Source organism: Trichosurus vulpecula, chromosome 2 (assembly GCF_011100635.1).
Source record: "Trichosurus vulpecula isolate mTriVul1 chromosome 2, mTriVul1.pri, whole genome shotgun sequence".
Taxonomy (NCBI): Eukaryota; Metazoa; Chordata; class Mammalia; order Diprotodontia; family Phalangeridae; genus Trichosurus; species Trichosurus vulpecula.
The window spans coordinates 426965302-426988641 of record NC_050574.1 but is presented as its reverse complement, the minus strand read 5'-3'; the positions used below and the strand labels follow the sequence as shown (position 1 = coordinate 426988641).

Below are 23340 nucleotides of genomic sequence, written 5' to 3'. Positions count from 1 at the left end.
AGGGTTGGATCAGTTCACAACTTGTGGCAGAATTATGTCTAAAAGAAAAGAAAAGCGCCCCATATTTGATCCACATATTTATTTAGTGAATGATTCAAATTAATATTCCTTTTTTAGTCCTAGTGATTTGGTTAAAATGATTTTTTAAAAAACTAGAGATATTTCTTCCCAATGATACTAAAGGTATTTAGGTGGCAGAGTGAATAGAATACAGGAATTAGAGAGGAACACCTGAGAGCAAATCCTGCCTCACATATGCCTATGTGACCCTGAGCAAGTCAGTTAGCCTCAGTTTCTTCATTGGTAAAATGGAGGTAATGATAGTATCTATTTCACAGGGTTGTTGTGAGGATTAAATGAGTTAGCAAAATGTCAAATGCTTTAAAAACCTTAAAGTTTTCTATAAAATCTAGCTGCAGGGCAGCTAAGTAGTATACTAGTTTTCTCATCTAGAAAGTGGGGACAATGATACCTGTAGGACTTTCCCCACACGGATTGATTGTGAGATAATGAATGTAAAATGGCTTTGCACCATGTAAAATTCTCTATAAATGTCATCTGTTATCATCAGCCTTATCATCACCGTCATCCTAATCTATTCATTTGTTCTCTTTGCAGGCAGGCCAGTAATGATTGTGGTTGAATACATGGAGAATGGATCTTTGGACTCCTTTTTACGGGTGAGGTGTCATTTTCCCATGATATTTAAAGAAGCTATTCTGAGTTAGGGATTTAAATCATTTATCATAAATTAATTTTTACATAATATTATTCATGGAATTTTTAGTGAAGAATAGCAGCATTTTCCCTAGAGTGAATTTCTTAGATACAGCGATACATTAGAGTGTAACTAGAGGAGATGAGCAAGGTGAAAGATTCAAACTTGATAATGTAATTGATTTCTCCTATAAATACAGTTACCATATTTAGTAATATATATTTCAAAAACTGCTATTATAAAGGGAGGAATGAATTTCAACCCCACTTCTATTCCTTATGCACACTTCTCACTTGGTACAATCTTTTAAAGAACTTTTCTCTCAGATTTTGCTTGCGGAAATATAGCACTAGCCTGATAATTGATGTATAATCAATTATGGCTTGTAGTCATAACTTGCATTAGAAATGGGTCACTTTCACCTTTTTTCCCCTACCCCCACAAGGTCATTGTATGATTAGCAAGAAAGAGAAGCAGGAAGAACTGGGAATAACTAGGCAAAGAGTCATTTTTGAGGACCTGAATAATTGTAAGGAGCACACTTAAAAGTTTGCTCTTCAAATATCTAAAAGCATGCCTAATTACACTTGAAAGTAGAGCTGATCAAGAAACTTATTGATTCATTTAATGCTATAAAACAAAATATCTGAGACAATACCATGAATCTGTATTTTGAAGCATCATCATCCTTTAGCATTAATACGTCTACCATTTATTAAGGGGGAAAAATCTATTATGGTAAATGCCCCAGACAAGTCAACCATGTGTTGGGGTGGGAGAGAAGGAGGAGACAATTGGTTTGTTTTTGCCTTTTGTGGCTGAGTACATTCTAAGGCAAAAATAACAAGAACTAGTAAATTTTATAACATTTTTCAATCATTCTATAGCAAAGGTTCTTTTTTTTGCTTCGTTTTATTTCATTTTAGAATCAAGGGCCAGAACACAAATACAGAATAGAGAAAAGAAACAAACCATATCATAAACTTAAATATTGAAACTTAAATACAAAGTAAGAAAGAAAAAAAGCATATAGTATGCATAGCAGAACATAAGAGAGGATTCAAAGTATGTAACAATAAATTTTCATTTCACGAAAGCCTGTATGATAAATAATACACATTGTGTTGAGAATTATCCATCTTTTCTTTGCTTCCTTGTGAGTTTTCTTTTGTTCTCTGCTGTGCACTTTTACTTTGTTCTTTTTCCCCCTACCGCTACCCCACCCCCAGAGGGCTACAATAAAGTTCAGATACATTTCTCTATACATATAGATATAGATATAGATATATATATTGATATAGATATAGATAGATAGATAGATAGATATAGATATAGATACACACACACACATACATACAAGCATACATATGTAGACATATACTTTCCCAAACATATTCTACTCCTGATCTTTGTTTTTATGTTTGTGTGGTATCTTGTTTCCTATCCCTCCTGCCTCTCTACTTCTACCTGCTACCTTGCCCTCCTATTATTTGCCTACCCCACTCCTCTACCAACTACCTTGCCCTTCTGTTACTTGTCTTCTGCCCTCCAAGGACCCCTTCCCTATCCTCCCATTCCCACAAATCTAAACACCCTTCTATACCCCTCTTTTACCTATTCCTTCATGCTTCCCTCTAAAAATCCTTCTGTTGTCCTCTCCCTCTTCCCTATGCCACTACCATTTTATTTCTTCTAAATTGAGAAGACTTTTATACTCTTCTAAAGGTATATGTATTGTTCCCTCTTAAACCCATTCCTGATGAAAGTAGGTTACCAGAACTACCAGCCCTCCTCCCCCATCTAATTCCTCTGTATCCTTTCTTCCTCTTGTACCTCATTTGTATTAAATAATTACTCTTTTTAGCTGTTCCTAAATGGTTTTACTTTTTAAATTCATATCATAGGTTTACCCCAATCTTTCCTATAGGTTCACCAATTATTAATAAGAATCTTAGACATACATTTCACATTTTACACATATAAAAGGTAAACAGTCTGTCCTTATGAATCCCTTATCATCAGTCTTTGGTATGTACCTTGTGTTTCTCCTGGTTCTTGTATGTCGAATCTTTTATTAAGTTCAGGATTTTTTAACACAGTCTTGAAAGTCTGAGAGTATATCAAATGTCCATTTTTTTATTCAAAACAATACTCAAATTTGCAAGGTATGATATTTTCAGCCAGAGCCGCAGTTCTTTTGCTCTTCAACACATTGTGTTCCAAGACCTTTATGTCTCTGCTGCTAGGTCTTGTGTAATCCTAATTGTGGCACCATCATATTTAAATTGTTTTAATCTTGATGCTTTTAATATTTTATCCTTGATCTGGGGGTTTCAGAATTTGACTATGATATTTCTATGAGTTTTCCTCATAGGATCTCTTTTAAGTGGTGACAGATGGATTTTTTTCTATTTCTACTTCCCCACTTTGTTTTAATGCTTCAGGACAATTTTATTTAATTATTTCTTGTATTATTGTTTCAAGATTCTTATTTATCATAACTTTCAGTTAGTCCAATTATTTTTATATTTTCTCTTCTTGATCTATTCTCCAAATCTGTTGTTTTACTTATAAGATGTTTCACTTTATCTTCTATTTTTGATTATTCATATTTTGTTTAATTATTTCTTGATCTCTTACAATTTCATTGGCTTCACTTTGCCCAGTTCTGATTTTCAAGGTGTCATTTTCCTCCTTAAGATTCTGGATCTCCTTTTCTAATTGGTCAACTTTCCTTTCGTAATCTTCTTGTTTTTCCTGGAATATTTTTTTGTTTTTTCATCCATCTCTGTCATTTGATTTTTAAAGTCTTTTTAAAGATCTTCTACAAATTCTTTTTGGGCAGGTGACTATTTGATGTTACTCTTTGGGAGTTTCTTTACTTCAATATCCTCCTCTGAAGATGAACCCTGGTCATTTCTGTTCCCATAATATCTTTCTATAGTTGGATTTCTCCTTTGCCTGTGCATTTTTTGTGGTAATAGCTTTATTTTTGTAATCACCTCTAGCCCTGAGGTATGGGAACTGGTGCCTCTTGCCCCAGATCTTCAGTTCTCCTCTCTAGCATGGAACCAAAGCCAAACCTCCAACCTCCTGTAAGTGCCCACAGCCAGGGGCTTTCTGCCCCACTGTTTCTGCACTCACTGGGTGTGTGCTGGTTCCTTCTCACCCCTACTATTCTTCCCAGCACAGCTCGGTCTGGCATTCTTCACCAGCAGAGGTTCCCTCAATCTTCCTGGGCTCAAACACCCAACTTCCCTCACTATCCTGGGGTGAAAGGTTCCTGTGACTGGTGCTGAGGCAGCCTCTCCAGCCAACTAATCCCACTAGTTGTTGAAGTAGCTTTCTGCTTGTTGTTAAAATGGAACCTAGCCTCGAGGTATTTTGTTTTTCCCTTCCAAGTCCCCTTCTACCCTGAAATCTATCCACAGGTACCTTAGGACTCCATGGACCCCAGCTTACAAATCCCTGTAATTTAGGGACCTTAAAATGTTTCACTTTCTTCTTTTTAAAAGGGCAGGATTTCTTTTTTTCCTATTTGAGACTTTGAATATTATTTTTCTCCTTTCTTTTCATTTGGATGAAAGTGTTAAGGGGGAAAAAAACCCAGGGATTCAGGGATCCCAAACTTAAGTTCCCAGGGCAAGGTCGTCTGGAATGAATTCATGGAGTCAAGCAATCTTTAAATCAAGTTGGCAAAAGTTTATTGTTACACTGTACACAGGGGAAGAGTTCTTAGGGAACCTGCAATCTAAAAGGGGACACAATTATATCTTATATAGGGCATTTTGGGGGGAAACATGTCAAGTGTCTTGATTAGTTGTTTTGGAGTGCGATTAGGGAGTGATTAAGGCATGGTTAAGGAGTGGTTAGTTCTTAAAGGAACATGTACTTTTAGTATCTACTGAGCAGGTTTATTACCCAGAGTTCACTGGGAAATAGCCCAAGGGGGTGCTAGGAGGAGGTATGGTTTTGACCATGAAATATCACTAAGTCATCCATAGGTCAGGGCTAGCTGAAGATGTCCAGCTTGCTTCCATCAAGTGTCTTGTTAGTCAAGATTAATGTAAGGGAGTATACATTTGACTATGTCTAGGATACCTATCAGTAAGGTCAGTAGGCAGTAAATATTGTTATGTCCCAGGGCACAGTCAATTAGCAATACATAGGGAGTCTAAACTAATAAATTCTATAGGTAGGCATGGCTGGCCACAGTATCAGGAGGAGAGATAAGTGTTTTGCTAAGGAATGCTGCCCTTGAGCTGAAGAGGAACTGCTAGGGCTAATGTTTTGAATCTAGGGAGAGATGTGATTTTAGAACTGGGATCCAGGTACAGGCACCCAAGAAGGGGCTGTTAGAATTAAGGTCCAAACACAAGTACCCAAGCACCCCATCAAAAGGTCTTCAATAATCCTTTTTCCTTGACCTTTTTTATATATATAGCACTATCTAGGAAAGTTGAGTACTCATCATACCTTTCTCTCCTGATTCTCATTCCCGTCCATTTTTCCCCTGGATATCATACCCTCCTTCTCTTCCATACAGCCATCTGTATTAGCAACAATGGTATATTTGCAATGTGACTGGTATTGATATCCAGCTTTACTGCTATAGGCTGAATTCCACAAAATTGTGAGGTTATTATAGAGCAACATTATTCACAATACTCACGGATGTTTGGAGACAGAATTTGCTCATCATGCTCATATTCTCTCTCTCTCTCTCTCTCTCTCTCTCTCTCTCTCTCTCTCTCTGTCTCTCTCTCTTTCTTTCTCTCTCTCTCTCCATTTTTGGGATGTGTTTTTTATGACTTACTCTTCATTTCTACAAGAAAAGGTTAATGGTCTTAATCTATTCTGTTAAATGCTCCCTCTAGTATTTGAAGTGATAATAGACTTCTCTTTTTCTATTATGTTTTTTCAAAACAGCAGTTTGCATTTAGATATGCATCTGAATAATTTATTCTAGAATGATGTTTTGGATAAGTTTTTCTATCTGCTATATCTGGAAGCAGAACAAATAGTATACCAGACACAAAACTCAAACTGCTGCTGGAAATAAGAGCAAGGAATAGCAAGAAGCAAACTAGAAGATAATCATTGGTTCAGCTAGCTTTCATCCTGCAAAATCACAAATTATCTAAAATGCACTGGGTTAAAAATAAGATATTTACTTATAAATGTTTTCAAAATTATACTTATTTAACTTACAGCTTCCAGCGAGTGAGTAGAGAGCTAGGCAATCTATATTGATATAGCTTATCACTGTTTATTTTACCCTTATGGAAAGAATGGGATATTTGAAGAATTGAACTTATCCCAGCTCTTGCTTTTATTGCCCATCACCTTAGACAAGCCACTTTACTTCTCTAGGCCTCAGTTTCTCCATCTATAAAAAATAAAAATGTCATACTAAATGACTTCTGAAGTTCCCTCCCATGATAAACATATAGTCCTATGAATTGTTATCTCTGTTCCTATTTCTCTATCTTGTCACTCTAGTTTATCATTAAACTGCCTGTGTGACCTTGATCAAGTCACTTGACCTGTCTGGGCCTCAACTTCCTAATCTGTAAATGGATGTATAGATGTATGTGTGTGTATGTGTGTATATGTATGTATATATGTGTGTGTATATGTGTGTATGTATGTATAAAATTAGGGCTCCCTTTTTTTTTAACTGTTATCCTACTTCACAGTCATAGTTCTATCCCAGAAACTGAAGTTTCTACACCAATGCCTAGGAGGAAAAAACAAAACTCATGTACATGGCAAACAAATTCCTAGAATCTATATGTAAAAGGTGGTAGAGCCTTCCAGAGAGATTTCCTTGACAAGGTTGATTCCTTTTAACAAGGTTAACAATGTGAAGTCCTTTGTTTAGACTTGACAATGTTTCTTGCTAAGGTATTAACTCATACTTCCCTTACCTCTTTAATACTTGACACTACATTGATTGAATCATGTTTAGTTATGTCCCTGAGCTTGGACTTGACTGTTTAGAGGGTTAGAAAGCAGAAAATGGAGAGAGAGGCAGAGACGATGATGACTGGGACAGCTATCATGAGGCTTTCTTATACAGACAGAGGCTCTCCTCCTAAAGAAAAATGACAGGCCTGCTGCATATACAGGGTAGCATGTACATTAGGGAGACCCCATGGCCTCAGAAAAATATGATATGTGGCTACAGATAGAGCAGTGTATGAATAGTGTGGCTGTGCAGTGGAGTAAACTCTGGACCAAGTGGAAATGTTTCTGGTCCAAACAGAGTATTGAAATAAATATAAACTGGCAAGGAATGAACCACAATGGAGAGGAGAAAATCTGAATCTCACATATTACTAGTACAAGCCGCTATGTGTATTGCTCAGGTGAGGGGTGGGGGGAAGAAGGTCATTTCTCAGTAAGGGAGTCTCAACTTCAAGGTAGTACTAAAAGTCTAAACAAAACCCTAGGGAACATGGGGCCCATGGATTTATAGACTGAGATTAGGAATGGACTCTGAGACTTTCTGGTCTAACATCCTCATTTTACAGATGAGGAAACTAAGGAATAGAAATTGGCTTGGCTAAGGTATTAAGTGACAGGGGAAGGTTCACTATAGTGACGGTAGCTTGACTCGTAAGCAATGCTGAGTGATTTCCTCTTTCAAAAGGGTCTTAGCCTAGAGGCATCTGGGTGGTATAGAGCAATGCTGTCAAACTCAGGTAGAAATGGAAACCACTAAATTGTATGTAAGGATTCCTACAGGCTACATAATGATATAGAAAACCACATGTTAACATTATCTATGTTTTATTGCATTTTATTTTGTTAAATAATTCCCAATTACATTTTAATCTGGTTCCTCCCTGTGCTTGAGAGTGTTGTAGGCAGGATACAGCCAACGAGCTATGTATTTGATACCTGTGGTAGTACTAGACTTGAAGTAAGGAAGACTTGAGTTCAAACCTTTATTCAGATATTTACCAATTCTGTGAGATGTTGAGAATGTCATTTATCCAATTCCACTCTCAGCTTTCTCATCTGTAAAATGGTGGTGGTGGTGGTGACTGTTCATCAAAGACCAATGACATCACAAGAGTGATGTCTTGACTTGCACATGAATTGGACTTAAGTGAGGCAGAGCTGGGCAGAGTCATCATCCTCACTCTTTTCCTCCACAGTCATGAGAGTTCAGGAGCAAGACAAAAATCAAAATAATTGGCGATGGCCCAGCATCATACTAATCAAACTACCAATGGATGATATTATAGAGCAAGAAAAAATGTAAATTGGCAATAACAGTAGCTACTATTTGACAGGGTTTTTGTGGGGAATCAAATGAGATAACCTAAGTACCAAACTTTACAAGCTTTAAAAGGCTATATAAATGTTAACTGTTATTACTAGGGTAGTACTCTGTGTCTTGAGTACTGTCCTTCATAGATCTCTGGGAAAGATGAAAGTCCATGGCAAGGAAAGACTGAATAAGGACTTTGGTGTGAATCCTGCAATTCTTTATGTTTTCTAGCAGGTAAAATTAAGAGTGGCCTATATTCAGCAATATGTTAGCCTGAGGGCTTATGTGGAAGCTGAGAGCTTTTTCCTTTTTTCAGCAGAAACCCAGAAAATGAGCCAAGAAAAACCCTGAATGGGAACAAGAACCAGAGAGAATGATATGTGGGTATCAGTGCTTAGGTCTGACCCATCCATAACCTTATATAAACATAGTTTTGGATAGTTGCTACTATGGATAAAATATCACTTTCTCTAAGGTTTATCATCATTATTATTATTATTATTATAAAGTGCTTTTCATTCTGGCCAATGTATTCATGCATATTTATTTACTTTTTCATTTATATTATACCTCCTGTTATGGGGAAATAGATAGCGAGAGAGAGAGAGAAAGAGAGAGAGAGAGAGAGAGAGAGAGAGAGAGAGAGAGAGAGAGAGAGAAAGAGAAGTGTCCCTGCTCTCAAGTAGTTTAAATTGTAATGGAGAAACAACATATTCATAAGTAGGTATAAGGAAGAGACAGTATAGATGGAAAGTAACCTTAGAGAGGTAGGCACTAGCAGTTGCTAGTGGGAGGTGAGAGGGGAGAGGAGAGGGCTGGGGACAGGAAGGCTGTCATTTGCGGTGAGACTTAAAGGAACCTAGAGATTCTAAGAGACAGGGGTAAGATGGGAGAGCATTCCAGGGGATAGCAATCAGTTCAAAGGCACAGAGATAGAGAATGGAACATCTTGTGTGAGGAGCAGCAAGCAAGCCAGGATGGCTGAACCTTAGAGTACATGAAGGGAAGTAATATGTGAGAAGGGCTGAAGTTTGGAAGAGCTTTAAATGTCAAACAGAAGAGATTATATTTGATTACTAAGAATAATTTAATAGGAAGCTTCTGAAGTTTATTGAGGGAAGGAGTTGGTGACATGGTCAGACTTGTGCTATAGGAAAATCATTTCTGTGGCTTAATGGAAGATATATTAGAAATGGAAAAGACTTGAAACAGAGAAACTAACAAGGAAACTATGGCAAAAGTTTAGGCATCTAGTTCTTTCAGGGCTTACTTAAAATGGAAAGAGATTTCTCTGTTGGTCTTCTATGCCTTTGAAAATTCCTTTCAATGTACCCACTTATATTAAAAGAATAGTGGTAATAAACTTATGCAAGAGTATCAGTCTGTTACCTGGGATGTGTGGGTGGTTCTACAGCTTTCAAAAATCCTCCATTGTGGAGAGTCTTTGGTTATACCCAATCAGGTTTATGCAAAAACATATCTGAATAAAAAGCATTACAGTTCAGCAAACCAAGCAATAGGCTGGAAGTTTATTATAGTTCTACACAGATTCTCCCCACCTTTTCTAATGACAAGAACTTCTCTGGAATAAGGGAAGACCTTGGCTTTCACCCTTTGCAGGTTTCCTCACTAGGATTTCTCTACCACAAAAAAAAATTACCAGTAAGATTTTTTTTTAAAAAATTAGTGTGCTTCATATTACTTGTAACAATAATTACATATTCAAAGATCCATATAAATTGCAAATGATCATTCAATCTCTTACTAATTTGCCAATTTAAGTTGAATGTATTGTTCCATGATATTGTAAACTGAGTGCCCTGTTTCAACTCTTTAGCCTTCAACTCTAGAAAGGTCTTTTAAACTTCATTCATTACCTCTCATTAAGAACATGACTTACCGAAAGAGAGTAAATCTACTTCAGCTGTGGCTTTGTAAAAGCCTAGGAGAAAATTCCCTGTTTTGGAGTTCACACATATAAACAGGCATCAGGTGCATATTTGCAAGCTGTGAAATTTTAACATAAACCCTACAATGAGAAAACATAGCAGAAAGCCCAAAGAAAATAATTGCAAAAGAAATCTTCACAGTAATGTGCAAACCAAAGCTACATATTCCAAAGGCTCCAAATGTTTGTAATGTGGATTATCTTCCATACATCTTTATTTTCTTAATTTATTCTCCTTAATATCTTACGCTAACACATATCCTGACTGAAATACAAAGCAGTCTAGTTTGAGTAGTCAAAAAGACTTAGCACAATACTCTTAGGACATTTTGCATTGGATGGTATTATTTTGTTTGAAATCAATTCAATCAAATATTCAATGTAATCATATTAAAATATATGTATTCCAAAGCTAAAAGAATTTTGTACCATCCATTTGATTACCAAAACTAATTTTCCTTTTGTACAAATAATTAAGAACTGACTACCCATTGAATAGCTAATGTTTATGTCAATTTAAGATTATTTTTAAAAAATATAGTAGATTTATTTATTTTCAGTAAGAGCTAGAGAGATAGGGACTAGATGTGATTTCAGTCATATAAGATATTCTTTCTACCAACAGAGATCTGCATTAATTTCAGTAAGTCATCTCAAAAAGTATATGCTCCAAAAAAGATTATTGTGGTTTTTGTTTGTTGCTCAGTCATTCAGTCATGTCCAACTCTTTGTGATCCCATAGAAGAAACTATTCATGGGGATTTCTTGGCAAAGATATTGGAGTGTATTGCCATTTCCTTCTCAAAAGATAGGTAGCCTTAAGAAACTTATTTAGATATGAAGTAATGTTTTTAGAAGTTAGTTTATAATCAGGTTCATTTGCATGAAAGTCCATTTGATTAAAAATAGTTACATTTCAGTTACAGCTCTTAAAGGCATATCTGCTTTTAAGATGTCAGAGTAATGAGTAAGGCGTTCTCACCTTCCCTTACTGACCTCTGAAAACCCAGAAAATATTGCCCCAGGAAAAATCCTGGAACAGCTGAGCCAGCAGAAATATGGGGTGGAGGGAGCAGTCTTGTAGCCCAGGAAGCTTGGAGAGATTAACAAGAAAGTCCCCTCTTGCTCTGGGGGAAGGGGAGCAGTACGTGACAGGAGGCATCCCAGCAAGGCAGCGGCAAGCCACACCTCAGCAAACCAGGGGGAGATGCTGAACCTCAGGGTGGTGGAGCAGTCAAAAACCAACACCAGGACCCCTCAAGTGCCTCAGCACAAGCAGGGAAACCTGTAGACACCAGCTCAGAAAACCACCACATGCACCAGCATTCTCCAGCAGCCAAATCTCCCAGTGCTTCAGCATAACTCCAGGAAGCAAAACTCCAGGAGACACAGCTCCAGGTTGGCAGATATTCTTCAGCAGCGAAACATTCAAGTGCAAAGCCAAAGTGAGCAGGCATCCCCAAGGGGTCAGATTCCCCACCCCTACTCCTAGAGCTCCAGTGTTGCTGACCCCAACTCAGCACCAGGTAAGCTGCCAAACCCCTACGGCCTCCAGCTGCCAGCACCTGAGGCCCTAGCACACAAAGCCACTGACCAGGTCCCAGGTTCCCAGCACAAGAAGCTTGGGTCAATACGCCCTGTACTCCAACAGGATAGCTCAACTTTAAGAGCTAGGAAATAGGCAAACACCATGAGCAAAAAGCAGAAACGGACAATGACCATAGATTCTTATTATGGGGACAGGGAAGATCAAGGAACAATTTCAGAAGAGGACAGCATTGTCAATATAACTACATATGAAAACTCAAAGGGAAATATGAACTGTCCTCAAGTCCAAAAAGCCTTCTTGGAAGATCTCAAGAAGGATTCTAAAAGTCAAATAAGAGAGGTAGAAAAAAATTGGGAAGACAAATGAGAGGTATGCAAGAGAGAATAACACGTTGGAAAAGGAAAAAAATTCCTTTAAAAAAAACTGACCAAATGGAAAAGGAGGCACAAAAACTCCCTGAAGAAAACTCCTTAAAAAGTAAAATGGGTCAAATGGAAAAGGAGGCACAAAATCTAATAGAAGAAAACAATGCATTGAAAATCAGAATTGGGCAAGTGGAAGCTAATGACTCTATGAGATAGCAAGAATCAGTCAAACAGAAACAAAAGAATGAAAAAATAGAAGAAAATGTAAAATACTTCATTGGAAAAATAATTGACCTGGAAAATAGATCCAGAAGAGACAATTTAAGAATCATTGGTGTACCTGAAAGCCATGACCACAAAAAGAGTCTGGACAGCATCTTTCAGGAAACTATCAAGGAAAACTTCCCTGAGGAGAATCAGAGGGTAAAATAGTCATCAAAAGAATCCACCAATCAACTCCTGAAAGAGATCCCAAATTGAGAATGCCAAGGAATATTTACCAGGTAAAAGAGAAAATAATACAAGCAGCCAGAAAGAACCAATTTAAATATCAAGGAACTACTGTCAGGATTACACAGGACCTTGCATCTTCTACATTCAAAGATCAAAGGGTGTGGAATAGGATATTTAATAAGGCAAAAGAGCTTGTATTACAACCAAGGATCAACTACCCAGGGAAAATGAGAATAATCTTTCAGGGGTGAAGATGGACATTCAATGAAATAAGGGACTTCCAAACCTTCCTAATAAAAACACCAGAGCTCAAGAAAAAACTTGATCTTCAAATACAAGACTAAAGAAAGGCATAAAAAAGGTTAACAGGAAAGAAAAAAACATGTTATTAATAAGGGCAAACTGTTTACACGCCTAAAAGGGAAGATGACACTTGTAACTCTTGAGAACTGTATTGTTATAACACCATTTAAAAGGGGTATAGATAGACAGAGGGTGTGGGTATAAACTGACTTTGATGTGATGACAAAAAATCTAAGTAGTGAAAAGGGATTTTACTGGGAGAAGAGGAAAGGGGGAGGCAGACAAGGATAAATTATATCACATGAAAAGGCACAAAAACCTATTACAATAGAAGGAAGGAAAGGAGGGAGATGTGCATTGTCAGAACCTTACTCTCATCAGATTTGGCTCAAAGAGGGAATACCATAATCAGGTAGATATAGAAATCTAACTCACCCTATAGGAAGCAGGTGGGAAAAGGGGAAAGAAAAGGAAGGAGGTAGATAAAAGGGAAGGAAGAAGTAATAAGGGTAAAGGGAAGAAAAGGGATGGGGCTAATAGAAGGGAGGGCAGACTGAGGGAGGTAATGGTTGAAAGCAAAACTCTAGTGAGGAGGAAAAGGGAGAGAAAAGTATTAACAGAGGGGGAAATAGGATGGATGGCAGAAACTAGGCATAGAGCAACATCTTACACCCTATACCAATATAAAGTCAAAATGTCAGATCTATGGAAAAGGGAAGAATTTATGACCAAACAAGAGATAGAGAACATTATGAAATGCAAAATGGATAATTCTGATGACATTAAATTTAAAAGTTTTTGCACAAATAAAGCCAATGCAACCAAGGTTAGAAGGGAAGCAGAAAACTGGGAAACAATTTTTACAGTCAGTGTCTCTGATAAAGGCCTCATTTCTAAAATATATAGAGAACCTAGTCAAATTTATAAGAATACAAGTCATTCCCAAATTGATAAATGGTCAAAGAATATGAACAGGCACTTTTCAGATAAAGAAATTAAAGGTATCTACAGTCATATGAAAAGATCTTCTAAATCACTATTGATTAGAGAAATGAAAGTCCAAATGACTCTGAAGTACCACCTCACAACTATCAGATCAGCTAATATGACAGAAAAGGATAAATGTTGAAAAAGATGTGGGAAAATTGGAACACTAATACATTGTTGGTGGAGTTGTGAATTGATCCAACCATTCTGGAGAGCAATTTGGAACTACGCCCAAAGGGCAACCAAAATGCGCATACTTTTTCATCCTGCATTACCACTACTAGCTATTTATCCCAAAGAGATAATAAAAACTGGGAAAGGACCCTCAAGGACAAAAGTATTTATAGCAGCTCTTTTTGTGGTTACAAAGAATTGGAAATTGAGGGGATGCCCATCAATTGGGGAATGGCTAAACAAGTTGTGGTACATGAATGTAATGGAATATTATTGTGCTATAAAAAATGATGAGCAAGCATACTTCAGAAAAACCTGGAAAGACTTATATGAACTGATGCTGAATGAAATGAGCAGAACCATAACATCATACACAGTAACAGCCACATTGCATGATGACTGACTTTGATAGACTCAGCTCTGCTCAGCAATGCAAGGATCTAAGACAGCTCCAAAAGACTTATGATGGAAAATCCTATCCACATCCAGAGAAAGAACTTTGGAGTCTGAATGCAGATGAAAGCATACTATTTTCCCTCCTTTTCTTTTGTTGTTTTGTTTTGTTTCTTTTTTCTTGTGGTTCCTCCCATTGTTTCTAATTCTTCTTTACATCATAACTAATGTGAAATTATGTTTAAGAGCCAATATCAGATTGCATGCTTCCAGGGAGAGGGAGGAGGGCAGGGGGGAGGAGAAAATTTTAAACTCAAAATCTTATGGAAGTGAATGTTGAAAACTAAAAATAAATAAATAAATTATATTTTAAAAGTATATCACTATATTGGTTTAATTTTTTTTAATATGACACATTGTGGAAGAAGCCATAAAGTGACAATATTATGGTTCTTCTGCCTGTTGATCTTTTCTTTCTACTTTCTAAAAATTGTTTTTGTTTCCATCAAAAAAAAGTCTTGTTAGGAATACCTCAGAAACTGTGAGGTTCTAAATAATATATAAGTACCTAACAATGTTTCAAAGGCAGTGTGAGTCATTTGAAGAGTTTCCTTGAACAAATCCAAATGCAAAGCACAAATTAGTTTAAAAAATTAAAGAAATCTTTTAAATATTTATATGTACAAATTATAAATCTTATAAAGATGGCTTCTTGCCTTATGTTGGTTATATTTTATTACCAAGCACTATATTTATTAGACAATATTTTTCTTGTAAGTTGTGCATGCATGTGTTCATATTTTCCTGTGATACAAGGATGACCTCGATCTACATTCCATTTATTTTAGATTTGGCAGTAGAAAAATCAATGGAGGGATATTTATCTGTCAAGATATCTTCTTAGGCCACCCAATGAATAACTTTGTATATTCATTCATTCAAAAAATCTGCTAAATAGCTTCTATGTGCTTTGCACTGTCAGCCATATTGAGAGTATAAAAATGAAACAATTTTAACTATGAGTTTTTCCTCAAAGAAAAAATAATCATAATTTTTATTAAAATGTTTCTATGCCTTATATAATGCCAAACATTGGACAGTACTATGTTTTACAATTAAATTTTACCTACTTAGGAAGTCCCTAATCTATAAATAGGGTGGAATTTGGAATACATTTTGCCATGGAAACAACAGTGGTTAAATTTTTATTCTCACCCACAGTAGCTTGCTTAGCCCATGATATAGGTACACTGTAGGATAAGCCTCAGGTCCATTCCATGTGATACAGGACAGAGGTATAATAATATTAACAAACAACAACAATGGGTGATGAGAATTTCTTGACCCTTTCCAAGTATTCTTACCCTTTCCCTTTTTTATTTCTTTGCCCTTTTCCTCTGCCTCTGTTTGTCCTCTTCTACTTCTTATGGCATTTTTCCTTAGGCTACCAAGGTTCTTAACACTCTCCAAACCTCAACATGAAAATAATTGTAGCTAATGCACTGTGAAAAACGATCTTAGAGACTCAGAGCTCCCACCCCCACCCTTTCTCTAAGTTTCTTCACAAGGACACTACTAATAATGAGATTGCATTGGACTTACCCTAGTCAGACCCCAACCCTAGCCTGAATTGATTTTATCAAAGGTATGGAAGTTCCATTGTGTTCTTCTCAGGCTTGAGTGGAGACAGATTCTTCTGCCTAGATAGCCCAAGGCCGGGAGTAATCTGGTATGATTGGGGGGGGGGGGGAGTTCCTACCTGATAGAACAGGTATTTCCTCTGTCCAGAGGTAAAATGATGGTGGGTTGAGATGAGCCACTGTTGAAAAGGTATATGAACTGGACACCCCAATCCCCAAATCAAGCCAGTTCTGGACTGTAACTCCCATGCAATGCATGTTGCCAGGGTGAAAGAAATTAAACATGGAGACAGCCTAATTTTCTTTTGTCTTTCTTAGAACAAACTCTATGAAAGGTTGACAGTACCAACCTTCAGTACGGAGGCTAAGAATAAGAGCTCCAGGCCTAGAGTCAGAAAAAACCTGAGTACCAATCCAGCCTTAGATATTTCCTACCTCTGTGACTCTGGGCAAGTCACTTAACCTCTATTTGCCTCAGTTTTCTCACCTGTATAATGGGATAATAGCATCTACTTCCCAAGTCTGTTGTGAGGATCAAATGAGGTAATAATTGTAAAATGCTTCACACACTGCCTGATACATGGTATTTGCTATATAAATGTTAGCTATTATATTTGGCTTTTAACAACACAGTCCCTGATGTGCTCCAAGTAGAAATGGTACTCAAGGAAACAGCAGTTTAGAAAATCAGCTGGTATGCCAACTATATACAAAATGATCTAGGCTAAAGGCAAAGCAACTTGATAGCACTAAGGGATCAATTCTCAAGATACTTTAAAAAAGGAAAGATACCAACCATTGGAGGAGGGGGATGGGAATGGCAATTACAGCCATCTGCACTATTGGAGAGAGTGTTAACATTTACAACATCTCAGATCCATCAAAGTTTCAAAGATGTGTAAATGTCCAATAGCTTCTTAACTCTACAACAAATAATTTTTTTAAACCACAAATTTTTTATTCCAAATGAGCTAGTGTAATTTCATGTAATATACAACTAAGTAGATTTAGAAATGCTTGTCAAACAGGATCCAAAGAGTACTATTTAATGAATCTATATCAATTGGGGAGTGGGAGAGAGGGGATCAGGAGAGAGTGTCTTTTAGTAGAATATTCCATTGTACTGTCCATAATAACCCAGCTCTATTTTCTCTTTTTAATTATTGACTTGGATTAGGACATAAAGTCCGTGGTGATTAAATTTGCCAACAGCCGAAAGGGATGCTGTTCAGTCATTTCAGTCATGTCTGACTCTTCAAGAACCCATTTAGGGTTTTCTTGGCAAAGATACTGAAGCGTTTTGCTATTTCCTTCTCCGGCTCATTTTAGGGATGAGAAAAATGATTAATCTTCAATAGGGATAGTGAATACAATGGATGATAGAACACAAACAAGATTTCAATAGGCTAAAACTGTGGGCTAATAATGCTCACTAGATAAAATGTATAAGGATAATTGTAAAGTCTTGCACTTGGAGTTCACAGAATCACCTGGATAAGTACAAGTTGGGGAAAATATTTCTAAAAAGCAGCTTATATGAAAAAATATCCAGGAGTTTTTATAGACTCCAAATCAGTGTGAATTAACAACCAGAAGAGTTAATGAGACCTTAGGCTATGTTAACCAAAGTATAGTTATTATTTGACCTTCATTTTTGAAGAAGACCAATAACATCACAATATTGGGGTCAGGTCATTGGGGTGGGGGGAACCTGTGGCCTTGAGGCCACATATGGTCTTCTAGGTCCTTAAGTGTGTCCTTTTCACTAAATCCAAGTTTTACAAAACAAATACTTTTATTAGGGAGATTTGTTCTGTGAAGTTTGGATTCAGTCAAAGAGATGCACTTGAAGACCTTGAGGCCAAAGGTTCCCCACCCCTGGGTCAGGGTATGGTATGTTCATCTGTAGCTGATCAGTTTAATATAAGTTTAAGAGGCTATGCCATAGGTCAGATACAAGTAGTCCATTAGAACATTTGGGATGGAGATGTCTCTGAATTTGCACAGCTCACGTTTCCTTTGTGCTACTGCAATTCTGCTTTGCCCATGAAGTTCAATGCCTTCTTTGAGGGGGTCACACCATGGTGGGCAGTCCTGAGTCAGTGTCTCCCATGTCTCACAATCCGTATTAAAGTTCTTCAAAAAGACCTTGAGAGTGTCCTTGTACCACTTTTTCTGACCACTGTAAAAGTACTTTCCTCGTTTGAGTTCCCTGTGAAATAATCTTTTAGGTAATTGTGCATTTCACATTGAGCCCCGTGGCCAGCCCATCGGAATTGCACTCTCTGTAGAAGAGTTAAAATTCTTGGAAGTTCAGTTTAAGAGAAAACCTCAGAGGATTCTGGGAAGATGCAGAGTAGGTCAGAAAATTCCAACCTCTCAAGATTTTCCTCCACAAAAGAGATAAAACAGTACCTCAGGGCAAACATAAAAAAGTAAAAATAAATAAAAGAAGGGACAGAATAGGAGTTCTCCTGGGACACCTCTAGGCTAAGGACCACTTAAACAACAAGCAGCAAGCCCTGGCGTTAGCTGGGTTGGGAAGCTGCCTTGGCCCCAGCCACAGGAACTTTTACCCCCCTGGACAAGGAGGGGAGTTGGGCATCTGAGCTGGGAAGATAGGAGGAAGGAACACCAGACCCAGTTCAGCAGATACCAGGAGAGTGCAGGAGCAGTGGGGCAAGGACACTGCAGGCTATGGCCACTTACAGGAGGCTAGAAGTCTTGGTTTGGGTTTAAGGTGAGAGAAGAGAACCGAAGGAAGATCTGAGGCCAGAGGTGGCACCCCAGAACTAGAGATGATTAGAAAAATTAAGCTATTACAAAAAAATAATGCACAGGCAAAGGGGAAAGAATCCAACTGTAGCGAGTTACTATGAGAATAGGGAAGACTGGGGTTCATCTTCAGAAGAGAATACTGAAGCAAAGAAACCCTCTTCTACCCCAAGGAGTAATGTCAAATGGTCACTTGCCCAGAAAGAATTCATAGAAGAACTTAAAGAAGACTTTAAAAACCAAATGAGATAGATTGAGGAAAAGCTAAAATAAATAAATAAACAAATAAATAAATAGATAGATAGATAGATAGATAGATAGATAAAGGAATAAATTAATAAATAAATAAATAGATGAATAAATAAATAGATTAATGAATGAATAAATAAATAAATAAATGAATGAATGAATGAATGAATAAGCAACCAAATAAATAAATAAATAATTGGACGGATGAATAGATAGATAGATAGATAAGAACAATCCAAGAAAAACAATATTATGAAAAGAAAGTCAACCAATTAGAAAAGGAGATCCAGAATCTTAAGGAAGATAATGATTCCTTAAAAATAAGAATTAGGCAAGGGGAAGCCAGCAAATTTTAAAAGACCGAGAAATAATAAGACAAAATATAAAGAATGAAAAAATAGAAGGGAATGTGAAACATTTAATAAGAAAAACAACTGATCTGGAGAACAGATCAAGAAGAGAAAACATAAGAAATAACTAGACAACTCAAAAGCTATGATCAGAAAAAGAATCTTGATACAATAATAAAAGAAAATTGTCCTGAAGCTTTAGAACAAGAGGGGAAAGTAGAAATAGAAAAAATCCACTAATCACCACCTGAAAGAGATCCTACAAGGAAAATCCACAGGAACATTATAGTCAAATTCGGAAGCCCCCAGCTCAAGGATAAACTATTATGAGCAGCAAGAAAAGCAAAATTAAATATGGTGGTGCCACAATTAGAATCACACAAGACATAGCAGTAGCAACACTAAAAGACTGCAGGTCTTGGAACACTATATATCAAAGAGCAAAAGAACTGGGGTTCCCAGGCAAATACCTAGCAAAACTAAGCATAAATCTGAATGGAAAAAAAAATGGACATTTAATGAATTAACAGACTTTCAGGACTTTGTTAAAACAAAAAAAAAACCTGAATTTCATAGAAGATTTGACATACAAGAGCCAAGAAAGACATAAGGTACATGCCATAGATCAATTACAAGGGACTCAATAAGGACAAACTGTTTACCTTTTATGTATGTAAAACATAAAACGTATGTCTAAGATTGTTGTTAGTAATTGGGTAGTTCATAAGAAACATTGGGGTAGATCTATATATGACTTCAAAAAATAAACCAAAAGGAGAGAATTTGGAACTCAAAGTATTAAAAACAAATGTCAAAAATTGTTTTTACATGCAACTGGGGAAAAACAAAATGCTAAATAAAAGCTTTAAAAAAAGTAAAACTGTTTAGGGACAGCTAAAAAGAGTAATTATCTTATACAAATGAGGAAGAAGCAATACAGAGGAATTATATGGGGAAGGAGGGTTGTTAGTTCTGGAAACCTACTCTCATAGTGAATGGGTTCAAGAGGGAACAATACATATATATGTAGTGTGTATGTGTATGGAAAAGTATTAACGTCTTCTAAATTTGGAAAGAAATAAAATGCTAAGAGGATAGGGAGGGGGAGAGGATAAGGGAGGGATCTTTAGAGGGGAGGGTGAGGGAATAGGTTAAAGGGGGATGTAGAAGAGTGTTTAGATTAATGGGAATGGGAGGATAAGGGAGGGATCCTGGGCGGGGGGGTGGTGAGGGTAGGTTAAGTAATAGGAGGGCAAGGTGGCAGGTGGAAGTTAAAGTAGAGAAGTCAGGAGGGATAGGAAATAAAAGATAGCACACAAACATGAAAACAATGATTAGGAGTAGAATCTCTTAAGGAAAGCATAGGTTTATAAACCAATATCTATATATATAAACATATCAAAGGTTAATTGTAGCCTCAAGGGAGGGGGAGGGGGAAGGAAAGAAGGGGGAAAAAGAACAAAGTGAAAAGTGTACCAACAGAAAACAAAAGAAAACCTACAAGGAAGCAAAGAAAAGATGGGCAGCTTTCACAATGCATAGTATTTAATATATAGGCTTTGTTGAAATGGATATTTATTGCTATATATTTTGAATCCTCTCATGTTCTGCTGTGTACGACATGTTTTTTCTTTTCTTATTTTATATTTGTTTTAATATTTAAGTTTATAATGTTTCTTTTTCTTCTCTTATACTTTAAAATTTTTTTTAAAAATTAAAAAAAGAAAACCTTAGCACCCAGTACCTTATCTTGCCAGGAAATCTTCAGGATCTTCTTGAGACAATTCAGATGGAAGAGGTTCAGTCTTCTACCATTGGTGCTGATAGACTGTCCAGATTTCACAGACATACAACATTGAAGTCAACACAAAAGCTCTATAGACCTACAGCCTCTGAGGCTGAGTTGCAACAGAGTATAGACCAATTCTCTACCTACCACCCATGCTAATTTTGGCCTGACAATCAACACCAAGGAAACAAAGATCCTCCACTAACCAGCATCACACCATGCATACACGGAATTTTTGGTCACAGTAAATGGAGAAATTTTGAATTCTGTGGATAAGTTCACTTACCTTGGTAGTATACTTTCCAGGGATGTCAACATAGATGATAGCTTGATACATGCATTGCCAGAACTAGCTTAGCATTTGGGAAGCTCCAAGAATACCTAATACCCAATACCTCCAAGAAGAGGTATTATGCTGCAACCAAACTGTAATGTCCAGACAAAGGCAGGTGACAGACATACCATAGAGTGTCCCAACCACATCTGGAATTGTCTCAAATTTGGGATCACACTGAAAGATACATAATTAAGCTGGAGTAAACTTGACTAGTATAGGAGCATAGCAATCATGCCATGTGAGGATAAGTTGAGATGAACTCATTATGTTTAGCTTAGACAGAAAAGACTTAGAACATGATAACAGTCTTCAAATATTGGAAAGGCTACATTGTGGAAGAGACATTAGATATTTATTTTATCTCATGTGTGAAAGAACTCCCTGGGGAACTTGCCTTGTCCATTTGTGTTTGCAACTCAAACACATACCTCAGGGCCACAGCATTTCCATTCCTTTAAAAAACCTTATTTTGTACACCTACAATTGACTTTTCATACTAAAGATTTCTCAGAGCCCCGAAGGAATGTTCCATTCATGCACCATTTAAACAAGTCTCTCATCTTCAATCCCATATGGGATTGAATAAGCCAATATTGTTTGCTTCTTTCTCCTATCACCCACATTGTTCATCAGCACTCATGACAGCAACTTGCCACTTTGGGCTCCATTTTCTCTAATTATCTTTCCATCCCCTGCCCTGGAGCACCCATTCAGAACAGCTAGGCTGGATTATTCAAATTCACCTGAAGCTGCTTTCAGAAATAGCTGGGAAAGGAGGAAGCTCACTGCTCTGGGATGGTGCCAGCCCCAAGGGATAGGGAGATTTTGGAGCCATAAACTACATTATTAGCCATTTCCAGATCTTGTACTATACTCTACAACCTCCATATCATTTTAAATCTTTATACACCCAGGGCCTGTAATAATTTGTAGCACACAGTAACTGCTCAACAAGCATTTATTGAATCAATTATCAAAAGTTCTACGGATAGCATAATTTTTGTAACTGAAGCTACAGTCATTACTATTTTCCACTTGTAATTTCTTTCATACATTTTTAATAGTCAAAATATCTTTCCACAATAAACATTTCAAGAATGTATCTCAACCCTCATTACAAGTCTTTGGCATCTTACTCCTTTAGTAAAGAAAGTGGGGGTTGCCATGGCATATGAATTTATCTATAAGCATATATTAGCAAGTGGCACAGACTAGTATTTATTCCTTGGGCATAATCCCAGAATCCTGGCATTGACACAAGGGTCCCTAAAGCCACCATAAGACACAGACTTATAAGCAGGCAAGAGCAGATGCTTGGAAACAACTAGCCAGGGAGAGAGTCAGATTATCCAATGCTTTCGTGACTTGACAGCCAGCTTAAATATATGATGTGATGCACTCTGGGGTTTATAGCTCTGTTGCTTTGGGATACAGCGTCATTATTATGTATAGCTTTCAAACCCAGCCTTGTAATCAAGACAGTCCCCATCTGACAGTTAGAAGTCAAGCTCTTACAGGAGTCTAACTCTACTGTGAGGCCAAGGAGAGAGAAAAGATAGAAGAATAAAGGCAAACAGAATTCTGAGCCAGAGAGCTGCAAGATGTATTATGTAAATATGCTGGTGGCACTCACTCTTTCTCTGCTGAATTTGCTTTCCTGGGAAGAAACCATATGTTACAAAAAATTTTTCACAATTTTCTTCTGATTAATCTTAAGTAAAAAGGTCTAAGATATTAAATCTCAGAGTTCTCACATTTTTCCTTCTCCCCTCATAAACAATTCAATTCAATTTGAATTAATATTTATTGAATACTGATGCTGTACAAGAGATTATATTGGTTACCAGGCTATGAATGCTACATCAAACAAACAAAAAATGGAAAAAATCTGTCCCCTATCTATGCAGATGGGCTCACAGTCTGGTTTGCACAATCAGTACAGCAAAATCAGATAATCTATAGTTATAAGATCTAAATGTGAAATGATATCCTCTATAACCAAATTAGAGAAGACTTTGTTGAGATCCA

At 37.0% G+C, this 23340-nt stretch overlaps 1 protein-coding gene across 1 annotated transcript in view; it reads left to right on the top strand.

Moving 5' to 3' along the window:
• Positions 1-23340, top strand: part of EPHA6 (EPH receptor A6) — a 1226126-nt gene that overhangs the window by 1019799 nt on the left and 182987 nt on the right. The window contains exon 13 of the mRNA XM_036746072.1: positions 619-680. Coding sequence (XP_036601967.1) covers positions 619-680 — 62 coding nt within the window. The remainder of the gene's footprint in view (positions 1-618; positions 681-23340) is intronic.